Source organism: Pyrus communis, chromosome 11, assembly GCF_041283825.1.
Source record: "Pyrus communis isolate YQ-2024b chromosome 11, ASM4128382v1, whole genome shotgun sequence".
Classification (NCBI taxonomy): Eukaryota; Viridiplantae; Streptophyta; class Magnoliopsida; order Rosales; family Rosaceae; genus Pyrus; species Pyrus communis.
The window spans coordinates 549,655-563,009 of NC_142575.1; the positions used below are offsets into that span (position 1 = coordinate 549,655).

Below are 13,355 nucleotides of genomic sequence, written 5' to 3' on the forward strand. Positions count from 1 at the left end.
CGAGTTCTCAGGCAATCAGCTGGTATTGCGCCAATCCCCAACCACATCTGGGTGAGAGTTCTCAGGCAAAAATCCAACATTTCTGATCAGATTTGCAATTTCAGGTCAGTTTTCTCATCTGGGGTTTTCTCAGAATTCAATTTTCTCATCTGGGCCGCATGCAATGCTTTTACTCAATTCGTTTTAGCTACATCTTTTGTAATAAATCTCAAAAATGCCTGCTTTTTGTAGAATTATAAAAAAGTTATGTGCTTTCTGGTTATTTTGCAGGGATATTTGGGTCATTGGGAAATCCAGAGAAAGAGGATTCATACTTATTTGAATTCGATTTTTGAGGATGGAGAATTCCTACTTGTTTAACACTACGAGGAGTTCTTGGTTCTTTATCTTGTTTTTCTTTTCCAAAGAGTTAACGCCGTTTATAATTTGAAGTTAGTGTGGACACGTGTCAAAATCTGGTTATGTCACAGAGAGACCACAGTGAAATTTTGGCGCAGAAGATTTGAACTCCTGAAACTCATCCTCCATGCATCCCGTTCCCATTGTTTCCGGTCTCTTCGACGAATTCCTCACCGAGACTCCACCACGAAACCAGAGTTATCAGATCAGCAATCCAGTCCAGACTCCTAGTCCTGACTCTAAACTTCCTATGGCGGATTCTCTTGTCTCCTTAATACACCTCCGCCCCCATCAACCCCAATTGCCTATCCACCAACCCCTCACAACAAAAGGTTCTCTTCCTTCTCTGATCTCCGCTATCGAGTCCAGCATTGTGTGGGACAGTGTCTACTTCGTTCGGATTTCAGAGTGTGGCTATGAGTACGAGCAGACCTACGCTTTCTTCCCGCTTCTTCCTCTTTGCATGTCGATGTTATCCCGCACAGGTTAGGCTCGGATTAGCAGTTTTTAGTAATACCAATTGGTAAATTTTTTAGTTTCTGGATTTTTGAGCAGTACCCAATTTGCAATTTATGGCTTTGAGCTTTCCCAATTGGCAATTTGTGAACTTTGAGGTTATCCAATTGAAAATTTGTGAACTTTGAGCTTACCCACTTGGCAACTTGTAAACTTTGAGATTACCCAATTGGCAATTAGTGAACTTTGAGCTTACCCAATTGGCAATCTCTGAACTTTGGATAAGTGCTTTTTTACAACTAGGCAGTGGTGCCTTGTGGTTTCAGTTTTGGCACCATTGGTTCCGGTCATTGGGCAGAGAGCTGTGTTAGGATTATCTGGCTATGTGATCGACAACATTGGCTTCGTGTTTGCAGTGTTTGCAGCTGTTTATCTATACAGGTGAGCTGGTTCGGTTAGGATTTTTAGAAGCTCAATTTGATTAGGCAAACTTTATCCGGTGTATAACTACTTGGTAGCTTCAAGTGTGTTTCTTTTCCAACAATAGTTAGAGCTTTACTTGCACCATTTTACAAATGAAAGTAAATACCTTTCCTTAATGAGACCCTATTCCTCTGAAATTGGATTTTGTCGACAATCAAGGGGAAATAATGTGGAAATATATAAGAATGAAGTTTCGAGAATGGGGAACTATAATATTTATGAACCTGGATTCAATTGGCTGCCCTTGATTATTTTGACATTGACTTTTTATTTGGTTTAAAACTTTTGATTAGTTATCTTCCCTTTGTCACTTTAACAGGCTTTCAGTTGTTATTTTGGACCATGAAGCAGCAGTGAGGGCTTCGATCTTGTTTTGCTTCAATCCAGCTTCCATATTCTATTCATCAATGTAGTTTTCCTGTTTTCATCTGCTTTATATTGTTGGTACCTATGATATTGCATCAGGCTGGGGTTTTCATCTGCTTTATACTGCAAATATTCAGAGACATTGTTCACCCTTTTTTCTGTTGGAGGATTGTATCATCTAATATCTGGAAAAGATGTTATTGCTGTTCTTTGGCTTGCCCTCTCTGGATTTTCAAGGTCCAATGGAGTGCTTAATGCTGGTTATTTCTGTTTTCAGACTATGCATCAGACCTATGATGCTGTTTTCTTGAGGAAGCGTCCTTTTGTAGGTTTCAATTTTTTATTTTATTTATGATTTTTAAATTTGTATATATGAAAGATTAAGGGTCAGTATCATGATTATCAATAATTTATTTTGCCTACCCAGTTCCATGAAAGTAGACTTTCATTCAGCAATACTATGGGGATGCAGTTAGAATATTCTTGTACCGTATCTAAGAAAAAAAGGAACATGTCAATTATGTAGCAGAAAGCAATTGTTGATTTATACTTGTGAAGAAGATGATCACTTAATAATTTTCATTTCTGTTGCAGTTGGCATTGCAGGCTGTTGTTGGTGGAGCTCTGCGTTGTATATGCATTTTTGTCCCTTTTGTTGCATTTCAAGCATATGGATACAACAATATTTGTCTTGGACATCTTCCATCCAATATGAGACCCTGGTGCAAAGCAAGAATACCGTTGCTGTACAATTATATTCAAAGTCATTATTGGTATGCGATCTTTTACCACCAAGGCTTGTTCATCAGGCTACCACTTTCTCTTTTCTTCTTTAGATAAAGGTTCACAATCATTACTGTCAATTGTTGCTGAAGAGCAATGTTACAGAAAGGGTCCTTGTTTGGCTGATTATTGGAAAATCATCAATAAATAGTATTTGATTTTGCAAGGAATGGTAATTGGACTGGCTCCATATATATCTGTATAGTTTCAGCTTTTTATACTTATACTGTGCAAATAATACTGTCAAATATATAAAATTGGAATAAAATAGAAATTATGTATGGTTGATGGTTTACCTTGATGCCACGGGAGTAGGTTTCTTGAGATACTTCCAAGTTAAACGGTTGCCAAACTTTCTACTGTTCTCTGGCACTTTGCTCAATTGTCCATTATGCGAACTCAAAGCCTGAAACTTTCTTCTCTTTGGGTTTCCGTGCTCCTCCTGAGGATAAAGATTCTGCTGCTGTGCTCTTTTCTCTAGCGGAATACTCCTCCAGAAGTCAGGGTATTACTTTTAAACAGGCAATGGTTTATGATGACATATTGTTAATTTATTGCTATCATTCGCTTAAGTTATTGAAGTGTGCCCAAAGGGATTGATTAACCTTTATTATTCCACGTTAGTATCTTTTACCGTTTTACCTGTATAATGGCTCCTAACTAATGTGTTTGCTTACATCCAATTGTTTTATAGTGTTCAGCTAGGAGTCTCAGATGAGAGCTTTTCAAAGTTTGTGCCTTTCTCACAGTCCCAGATTGAATTTCTTGTATACTGAAGGATATTCTTCTATTGTTTGGGGAGTTCCACTGCTTAATATCTTTAGTTGCTTGCCTATGTATATAAGCATTGCGTGACTGTCTCCTGAAAAGGTGACAATTTTGTTCTTTTCTGCATGTTATATATAGTTTTCAAAAAGATCCACTTTGATCCATGTCCTTTCAATTTCATCGAATTTAGTCCTAGTTTATTCAAGGACACACATATACAAGAGTAATATTCAACAGTGCAATTTAATTATGTCTCCTCTCTCGAACACTTTCATCTTGGTGTTGTTTTAATTCTTGCCGGCTATATTGGTGACAAAATAGTATTACAAGGCCTGAGGCCACATAGATGACAGAGGCAGCACACTTGAACCAGAGAGGCAATGGGATTGTGATGGAAACGAAGAAGGTGGAGCCAAGATTCAAATCTATGATACCAAAGCAGGGATAGAACCGAAGGTACTTATCAGTAAATAATATAGAACGGTTCTTATTATCGGTTTTACCCATTTTCATCTTTTCTTCAACATATCAATTGGTTGCTTCGAGATGTGACATAATGCCCATACATACATGTATTGACTTTTCCCTCTTTTATTCTTCAACTTATTTGCAGGCTGAAATAAAACCATCTGATAGGAGTGAAATCCAGGGTGAATATGAAAACTTATACGTTCATATATCAGCTGACACATTTGATAAAGTAGTTGCAGCGGTTGCTATAATTAAACTGCTAGTCACCTCTGTATCAGTGAGTTTCGTTTTATGTTTAAACATCAAGCTTTACATCCAACAGTTTCTTATACTTTATTCTTTCATGCTATTTATTACGATTTCTACAGTTGTTTTCTCACTATCGTTACTTGAATTACTTCCATATAGGGAAATCTGGTAGCGGTTACCGGTACAGGTGCTTCAGTTTCTGGTGATAATGCTCATGGTCCTAGTCAAGTCCAGGACGGTACCACCTCTAATATGGTTCCGTCAACTGTGGTAAATCAGGGAATGGTGCAACCACTGGCAGGACCTGCACAAACTCACTGAATGGGCAGTTTCAGTACCCTGGTCCATTTTTTCTTGACGGGCGCATCTTCCGCTCCTGTGAATATGCCTGGCTTCAATCCGCTGAATTCTTCAAGACCAATTCTCAACAATCCATCCCGACCAATTCTCAACAGTCCATCCCATCTGTCAACATCACCTTTCAACCCCACAGACCTGCCTTCATCATTTGGGCTTCCTTGATCTCTTGTTTCCCCTAGACAACATCTCTTGTTTCCCCTATACCAAACCCACCAAGAACACAAATTTTGCCGCATACATATATGGCTTCTCAGGCTGAATCAGTTTAAAATAATGTTTCAGTTCCCCCTCACATTCATGGGAAACCGACCCCCACAAATTTTGCACCTTCATTTCTGCAATATATGTCTATTAATTGTCCTGGATAACTGCCTGCTGGGAGCTCTACTGGATGGTCAAGCGGTCCACCAGCTCCACAACCAGGTGTTGCATCCATGCCGCCACCTCCAAATATATCAACGGCGAATATGGTATCTTCTATAAACCATTCTATTGCAGCACCAAGCTTTACTTTTATTCCACGACCTCAAGCGGGACTTCCTTATACTTCTCTGCAAGCAAGAGTTCCAAGTTCTGTTTCTGGAAGTGTTCCAAGTTTTGCTCCCTTAGAACCATCAATGATGACGGCTCCAAGCCCTGGCATTTTAACTTTTCAGCCTCACGGACCACAGAATCCATCCTTCCAAACGGTTCCCCAGTCAAGCAGTCACTTCTCACCACAGAATGCTTCTCTCGCCAGACCAATGTTGCCACCTGCAGCACCTCAGGCACCTGTCTTGCCAGTTTCCTTAGCCAGGCAGTCTAGGTGTTATTAAGACCACAGACCACAGCTCGGTGACGACATTGGGTCAGCATCCATCTGCTTATATATCTACTGCTCCCTACGCCAGAAATTCAACTGCCATCTCAGTTCCTCCCAGACTCGCAACCTTTATAGACTCCAGTACCGTTCTACCTCGGACACCAGTCGCCAATGAGACCAGCTAACTTCAATCCACCTCACCAGATTCCCAATTTGCCCAGTCCTCTGCCTCCAAGGCCAGGAAATCATATTCAAATTCAACAAAACTATCCTGCTCCCTCAACTCAACCTGAGATCCCACGTCCTCCAAATCAACAGTTCAGCAACAATCTCGCATTTGCCTCTGGCAAGTCCGCGTCTGGTCCTAGAGGAGGACAGCAACTTTTTGATCCATTCTCGCCCACTGCTGCGAATCAACAGCGTGGTGGTAATCCAGGAAAGATGTGAAAGCAAGCGAATGATCTATACTAATTGGATTTGATTCCGTTGGTTGGAGTTATACAACTTAGGATTTGGCGAAAAAGGTCACAAAAATGGAATTTGGTTTTTGTAGTCTATAGGTCATGTGTTGCTGTAATCTAATTTCTGATAGGACAATACTTCTTCGTTAAACACAGTTCTTCACTTTATCAGGTGAGATTCGACCATATAACTTCAGGTGCAAGGGTAAAAACGCTCTTACCCACTTGAGCAACAAGCCCCTTGGCTTTCCCATTCCTCTTTAATGGCATTATTCTCGACACATTAAATTAAAGGGTATATTATCAATTTCCCCCCTAAACTTGTGACCATTAGCCAATTTCCCCCCTCAACTTTAATTTTGGCCAATTTCCCCCCTGAACTCTCATGATTAGTCAATTTCCCCCCTCAACTCTAATTTAGCCAATTTCCCCCCTCAACTCTTATAATTAGTCAATTTGCACCCTACTGTTAAATTTTTAATTTGATCATAATTAAACAAGTGTGTGTAAGAAACTAAATAAGATGTATGTTAATCATGTTCCTATATCTTTATCCTATTACAAATAGATTAAAATTTAGAATTTTACAATTTATCATAGATAGTATTATTAGTCATAATAAATCAGTATGGAGTAATTTTATTTGATTTTTGACTATACAAAATTGATAACAAAAAGGATTGATGTGTAAATTTTTGTATGTGAATACAATTTTCTTTATAAAAGTGAAAGCTAAGTTCAAGTAAATTGCAGAGAATCGAGCTTTAGTAAAAAAAATGGCTAGTCTATTCATAATTTTCGACTCCTTATTAAGAATAACCTATTTTATTGAAATAGGTTTGATCCATGAGTTTAGGATTATTATTTCTTTTTGTTATTATTTCTTCTTCTACATGCTTTAAACCCGATTCATAACTTTTTCTTATAATCAACCCGTCACATACTAACTGTATTATGTTTTTGTACATTTTACCCTATATTATGCAGGTGAGTTTATGTTAATTTTAGTACTTTGTTGGAAGCAATTAGAAAGATTGAAAATTAAGAAAAGAATAGATGGAAAATTAAAAAAAAAAAAAATTAACAGTAGGGTGCAAATTGACTAATTTTGAGAGTTGAGGGGGGAAATTGGCCAAATTAAAGTTCAGGGGGGGAATTGACTAATTATGAGAGTTGAGGGGGGAAATTGGCCAAAATTAAAGTTCAGGGGGGAAATTGGCCAATGGTCACAAGTTCAGGGGGGAAATTGATAATATACCCTAAATTAAATGCATTACTAGCTTCACAAGTCACAATCATTCAGGAGGAATTACAAATGATTAGGATTAAATGACCTCGTTCAAATCTTGCTCGGAGAAAACCCAGTGGGAAAAACTCCAAACTTGGGAGAAAGAGTAGCACACTTGTATTACAAATCAATGTTGCCCGGAGAAAACCCAGTGAGAAAAACTCAAAACTTGGGAGAAGAAAGCTTGGCCTAGAAACAGCCATTGCTGTCGTCAAAGAATCGCTCCCAGACCAGGACAGAACCAGCTGTACTGTGTCAGCCACTGGACTCCCAAAGCGAAGAAGCATCCAATGCTGAAACAGTGAAACCCCAAAATCTTGAGGACATAAGTAAAATGCCAAAAAGATTTTAACTTCTTCTCTATTTGCCTTTGGATATATTATTTGGGCATGATATCATGATCCCACAAAATATTGTGGACATGATGCCAAGATCCAACCAAAGATGCTTAACAATAATAATGAATATAATATTAATAATAATAATAAAACATTTCTTGATACGATGATACCTCTAAAATTATATCGCGATGTGAGGAATGTGGGATATTTTGTGCCAGTAGCGTCCTTTCCCTGGTTGGCATCTCTCTTCTAGCACTGGACACCCTTCGATGACTAATTTCTCTAGTGAAGCAGGTAGACCCTCCTCTGGAATGGATGCTAGCTTTGGACAATGCCTGAGTGTAAGAAATTGAAGGGAGGTGAGGAATTGAAAGCCCTTGCTGCTCAGTTTCTTCAGATTCGGGAAGCCACCTATTTCGAGTTGAGTGAGAGATTTGGGGAGGAGCGTCTCCATCCGGACCAAGTCGGGTGGAAACGACACCGCATCCGGGTCTTTACCGTAGATAATTAACCCTCTAAGAGAGGTGAGTCTGTGCAACCCCCACTCCAACTCCCACAATGACTTACAGCTCTTGACCTTGTTAATTTCAAGAAACGTGAGGTTGGGAGGAAAAGTCAAACCTTCACGGTAGTCGATCCTCAATTTCTCAAGAGAGTTGAGATTGTGCATGTCTTCGGGCCACGCCTCCAATTTGTCGCATCCCATGATGCAGAGCGTTCTCAGGTTGGAGGGTCTTCTCCCCCCACTCAGTCTCGGGAAAGAAACAAGACTTCCACAATACCCAATAATTAGAGTTTGAAGATTGCTGAGGTGGCATAAGCCATCCGGTAAGGATTTCAGATTTTGGCACTTCCAGATCTTAATATATTCAAGATAATAATTGGTGTTGTCACGGAAGAACCCGTCCTCTGCGATTAGCTCCAGCTGTTCACAATCAAATATCTGAAGGTGTTTAAGTGTCCTGAGAAGCCGGCCACTTAATGATAACGACGTCAGAGATTGACAATTCCGGATAATCAAGTGCTCAAGACAAGAAGACGACCAAGAACTAACATCCTCCTCATTTACTAGTGATTTCAAACTTTTGCAATTACTTATCTCTATTCTTCTGAGATTTTGGGGAAACTGAAAATTTGCCAAATATATCAACGAATGACACTTGGTAATCTCGATGTCTTTAAGAGAAGGTGGCAGACCAACATTTGGAAAAGAAGCTAGACGTGAACATTTGTGTAAGCGAAGCTCTTGAAGAGACGACAACTGATTTAACCCCTTTGGTAGCTTCAAAAGATTTTCGCACTTGATTAACTCCAGACATTCAATCCTGCACTCCAATATTTGTGACTCCTCTGCTTCTTTTCCCAATTCTTCAACTAGAGGAGAGTTGTCTTCGATCTTCAAACGGCCAAGAGAAGTCAACTGCTGCAATAATCCTGCCTCATTCTTCAATGAAGACTTCAGCTCCTTACATCCATTAATCTTCAATTCTCTAACCTTGGTTAATCCCTTTCTGCACAATTCCCCTGTTTGCAGAGACGTCAACTCCGAAATGTTTGAAAGACACAAGGACTCTAATAACTCAAACTCAACCTTAGCAGCTGTATGCACCAACGCTTTACAACCGTCAATGTTTATTTGACGAAGTTGTTTGTAGTTGGCAATCGAAACCACCAATTCCTCGCATTTAAAAATTTCAAGCTTGGCTAACATATCAAGGTTCTCTGGCAGCTTACCTTCCAACTTAGAACATCCAAATATTGAAAGCCTTTTCAGGCAAGGGAAAACACCACTTCCGTGATCCATTTGGAAAGGAAGCCATTTCTTCCAATGCTGCATATCCACAAACTCAAGAATCTCTAATAGCGGAAACGGCAAGATACACTCTCCATAAAACTCAGCACCAACACTTCCCACTTCATTCATTCCTTCAATATAAAGTTCTTTGAGATGAGGCAATTGTCCGAGGGGTGGCAACGATAAACATTTGTTACATTCCTCTAAGCGCACAAGCACCATATTAGAGAACAAAGGACATCCCACCCATGATGAAAATTTCATTCCGGCATATCTCTTGATGGTGAGCTCCTTGATCTTTGTATGAGGCTGTAACATGTCAAGCACATCGGATTCCGTTTTTCTTGCGTCGCTTGAATGAGACCATTCTAGGACCAACGAATCAAGCCTCTCCTTGCATTTTAAGTTTGCCCTCCGAGCGTCCTCGACATCAGTCACATTCTCCAATCCTGAGAGGCACAATGTCCCCCGAAGATGCATCAGGAACTCTATCTCTCTTATCCCTGATTGATTACCACCACCACTCACCACAAAATTAGGCAAAGATTGGAGATTCACCAATTTACCTAGTTTTGGAGGCATTCCTTTCAACCGAGATGCACCTGAGTTGTTGAGATGGCGCAAATTAATTAGATTACTCATGTCTGCAGGCAATGAATTCAACTTACGACAGCATTCCAATATCAATGTCTGCAGGTTGTAAAGGGTGCTTGTTGATTTAGGTAAACTGGTAATGGGCGTGTAAGAAAGGTCGAGATACCGAAGATACCTTAAATCACCGACTGAGTTTGGCAGCTCAGTTATTTTATAGCTATTAAAAGAGAGCACCCGCAAGTATTGCAATTTTCGCAATAAATCAAAAGGAACCTGATGACTTAAATAACCCCAAACATAATCCTTTCTTAGTGGCAGGAAGGTTCGCAAACATTTCACTTCAGAAAATGCCTCAAATCTTTTAACTCCATCATAATCACCTGTGATGTAAGACGAGTGGCGTGCCTTTGGAAAACATCTAAGTTGTACACCATCATTGTTTTGCTTATCCTCCAATCTAAAACAAATTGCTCCAGCTGCCCATCGTGCTAAATCACCAATGAGGTCATGCATCACATATTTTGAAGTATTTTCGGTTGACGTTTGAAACAATGACCTAGATACGAGCTCCCGAAAATAATCAGCACCTAAATCTTCAATTTGTTTATTATCTTCTGGTCGGGGAAGAATAAAGCCCTCGGCCATCCATAGAAGGATCATTTGCTTCTCTTCGAATTCATAGTCATTTGGAAGTATTGAGCAATAGGCAAAGCATCTTTTCAAATGTGAAGGAAGATAAAAGTAGGTTAATCTCAACACTGGAAGTATGTCAGGCTCATTTGATAGACTCCAGAGTTTGTTGTTCAATATTTCTTCCCATTCGTATGTTTCTTTACGAAGTAGAACACCACCGAGAGTCCTCGCGGCCAAAGGCAATCCCCTACACTTTGCAACAATTTTCTCCTTCAGTAACTCGTAATTTGGTGGTTTGTCGTTGTTAGAATTTAAGAATGCATGCTGCTCAAATACTTGCAAACAAACATCATTTTCCATGGGCTCCAAATTGTGAACCAGCTTGGCAGCTCCCATCATTTTTGAAACATCTGTATCACGTGTTGTCACAATTATCTTGCTTCCTTGTGCTCCATCACGAAAAGGGGACTGCAGCTTCATCCAATCACCGTAGCTACACGTTTTCCAAACGTCGTCTAAAACAATTAAAAACTTCTTCCCCACTAACTCCTTATGCAGATCATCTTGAACCTTATTGTAATCTTCTGTGGCACATTGCCGAGATGTGATTGATTCAAGAATTTGCTTTGTCACTCTTCCAAGGTTGAAGTCGTCAGATACGCACACCCAAACGGCTGGTTGAAACGTTTGGGCTGCAACCATATCTTTGAGTACTTGTCCAGCAAGTGTTGTCTTTCCGACTCCAGCCATACCAGCAATTGCAATTACATCGAAATTGGCAGCACGATGCTCTTGTTTCGACAGTAGCTCAACAATCTGCCTTTTGTCCTCATCCCTTCCAATCACAGGACCATCTGGTTGACTGGAACTAGGGGATATGTTTTGGCGTGCCGTAATAGTCGACGTCACAGTATCAATTCTCAAACCAAGCTGGTCTTTTCGATCGGATATCTCTTGTAATCGCTCGGTAATCTTCTGTATTTCCGAGTTCATTTTGAAGTTGGAAATACGATTAGGAATTGATATCCCTGCTTTGCTTGTTGTTTTGAATTTGGAAACACGATTAGGAATTGATTTCCATGCTTTGCTTGTTGTGCTGGAATGAGCATGTTGTATCTGACGTTTCAACATTTTAGCATGACATTTATCCAACACGTCTTCCGCATCAAAAGCCAAGTCCCTGAGATCATCGAGCCAGAGCTTCAGTGCGCTGCTCTCAGCCATCAGTTGCCTTTCCTCCGCGTCATGCAGAACCGCTCCAATTGCAGACAAGGTGGCACTCCATTTCTTCAGATTTTTATCAACGCCCTTTACGCGTCCACAGTACTTGATGACCTCGCGCTGCGCCAACTTGCTAACCAACACTCGAAGAAATGCCACAAGAAAAGCCTCTGCCGCCATAGTTTCTTGAACTGGAAGTCTGATCCGTTGACCAATACCAATTAAGATTCACAAGTAGTCACAGCTGCACAATTAAAACAGATGAAACTAATTATTGTATACAAAATTTATTCAATTCCATAACGGTCCTACCGGCTACACAGGGGCTTAATTACGTTTTACTGAAAATTGCTTAATTTGAAAGACAAAGCACAAAAGAAAAATTCGAGATTAAAAATCATATGTATTTTACATTTTAAAATAGCACTACTAATTTTTGGGACGCGACAAGTTACACAAATCGAAATTCGCATAAATATGGGATCGGATATATGGCAATAACTTACATGGAAGTCGTCAGATCTTGAGGACACTTGCTTCCGAGGATCAGGTTTCAGTTGAGGTTAACTTTAATCCAATTAAGATTAAGGAGTAGTTCCCTGGAAGCTTGAGCTCTCGAGCTTAAAACTGCACAAAGTGTTGAACCTGAAACCATATATGGTATAGCTGGTTATTGATGAAAAAAATTCAGTATATAAACTTGAATAAAATGAAATAATTAATCAATAAAAAATAGATTTCCCATATATTTTCAAGAAGAACTTACTGCATCAATTGAAGTTTTCAGATGATCATGAAGATGAAGGAACTTGTTTCCGTTGATCTGATCGCTTATGAAAATCAACAAATTCAGATTCTTGGCGACAAAGACTTTAGTGCTCTTCAATAATTCAATTGGCTATAATATCTCTCCCTCTTTGTCCTGAGCCACACAACACAAAGCAAAAGAAAACAAAGTTGACAGTTTGGCAGAAGGAAAACGCATGGCAACCCCCCCGGGCTCTTTATCATCTCGACACTAGATTTTACCAAAGTTACCATGCATCCTGCTTCAGCCTTACCATCGTTTAGTAACAAGGGCTGTAACTAATCTCCACACTTTAATTTGTGTAAAAAGTTAAAATAAATTTATTTTAGATTTCATTTTGAAGTCTTGAAGATGAAGAGAAATGTGTTTTATAAGAATATCCTGGAATCGATGTTTAAGGAAGGAAAATTGAGCAAGATCTTCATGATGGAGTGAACTTATTACACATGGTGAATTGTCCTTGAAATATGGTTTTTCTTTTTAACCCACTATATCTTGGGTTCAAATTCTTTCGATCTGATAATTTATATGAATTTATTGTAGATTATCTGTCGTTTGTCATTTTTTTAAAACCACAGTGATACAATGGAATTTTATTGATATGAAAAAAGAAGTTATAAAGAGGATATAAACCTTGTCTCTCATGAAATAAGAAAAAAAATACAGGAAAAAAAGGAGGAAATAAATGTTACCCCTCTTGAAAAATAAAATACAAAGAAAAAAAATGAGACATAAAACCAAACCCTTTATAACAAAACCTAAAAGGTAAGAACTTACAAACAAATAAATTCCAAAAGAATTAGGTAAAAAAGAAAATTACACATTAAGAAGGGGTGACAAACCTATAGACTTGTATGCTCAAAAAATTTGAATACAAGAAAAGAAGAATGCCAAAAGATGGAGCTGCATGCCAAACAAGTAAAATTGTTTTCTTATGAAAAATTGAAGATTAAGCTCGGTTAACCGAATTTTAGTGCCAAATAATTTACTTGTGTCTTCACGATATAGTTTTACTTTTACTCATAACCCTCCTAGCAACTAGACCTTAATTCCACTATCCCAAAGCTGCAATATTCC

At 39.1% G+C, this 13,355-nt stretch overlaps 2 protein-coding genes and 1 pseudogene across 8 annotated transcripts; 2 read left to right on the forward strand and 1 right to left on the reverse strand.

Moving 5' to 3' along the window:
- Positions 1-377: 377 nt before the first annotated feature.
- LOC137742517 (uncharacterized) lies at positions 378-3,405 on the forward strand. 6 transcript variants are annotated; one of them, XR_015953410.1, is made up of 5 exons: positions 378-884; positions 1,182-1,296; positions 2,299-2,477; positions 2,942-2,992; positions 3,182-3,405. XR_015953410.1 is itself a non-coding variant. In XM_088679922.1 (5 exons), the coding sequence occupies exons 1-4, from the start codon at positions 527-529 to the stop codon at positions 2,013-2,015; spliced, it is 597 nt and encodes a 198-aa protein (XP_088536048.1). In that variant the 5' UTR covers positions 378-526; the 3' UTR covers positions 2,016-2,029; positions 2,311-2,451. The 6 variants fall into 6 exon arrangements, 3 of the variants coding, with proteins under 3 accessions (XP_088536048.1, XP_088536046.1, XP_088536047.1); XM_088679922.1 differs by lacking the exons at positions 2,942-2,992; positions 3,182-3,405 and adding exons at positions 1,658-1,747; positions 1,982-2,029 and having other exon boundaries at positions 2,311-2,451; XM_088679920.1 differs by lacking the exons at positions 2,942-2,992; positions 3,182-3,405 and adding exons at positions 1,658-1,747; positions 1,982-2,029 and having other exon boundaries at positions 2,299-2,438.
- A 186-nt stretch (positions 3,406-3,591) lies between these two features.
- LOC137743257 (uncharacterized) lies at positions 3,592-5,664 on the forward strand (annotated as a pseudogene). The gene is made up of 4 exons (XR_015953196.1): positions 3,592-3,711; positions 3,869-4,003; positions 4,135-4,503; positions 4,704-5,664. The product of XR_015953196.1 is annotated as an uncharacterized LOC137743257 (transcript).
- Positions 5,665-6,859: 1,195 nt separating this feature from the next.
- On the reverse strand, positions 6,860-12,446 carry LOC137741877 (putative disease resistance RPP13-like protein 1). Its single transcript, XM_068481578.2, has 4 exons — positions 12,237-12,446; positions 11,977-12,115; positions 7,398-11,714; positions 6,860-7,179 (listed from the first exon to the last, which is right to left on the reverse strand). Exon 3 carries the CDS (start codon positions 11,648-11,650, stop codon positions 7,406-7,408), a length of 4,245 nt encoding a protein of 1,414 aa, XP_068337679.1. The 5' UTR covers positions 11,651-11,714; positions 11,977-12,115; positions 12,237-12,446; the 3' UTR covers positions 6,860-7,179; positions 7,398-7,405.
- Between the last annotated feature and the right edge of the window lie 909 nt (positions 12,447-13,355).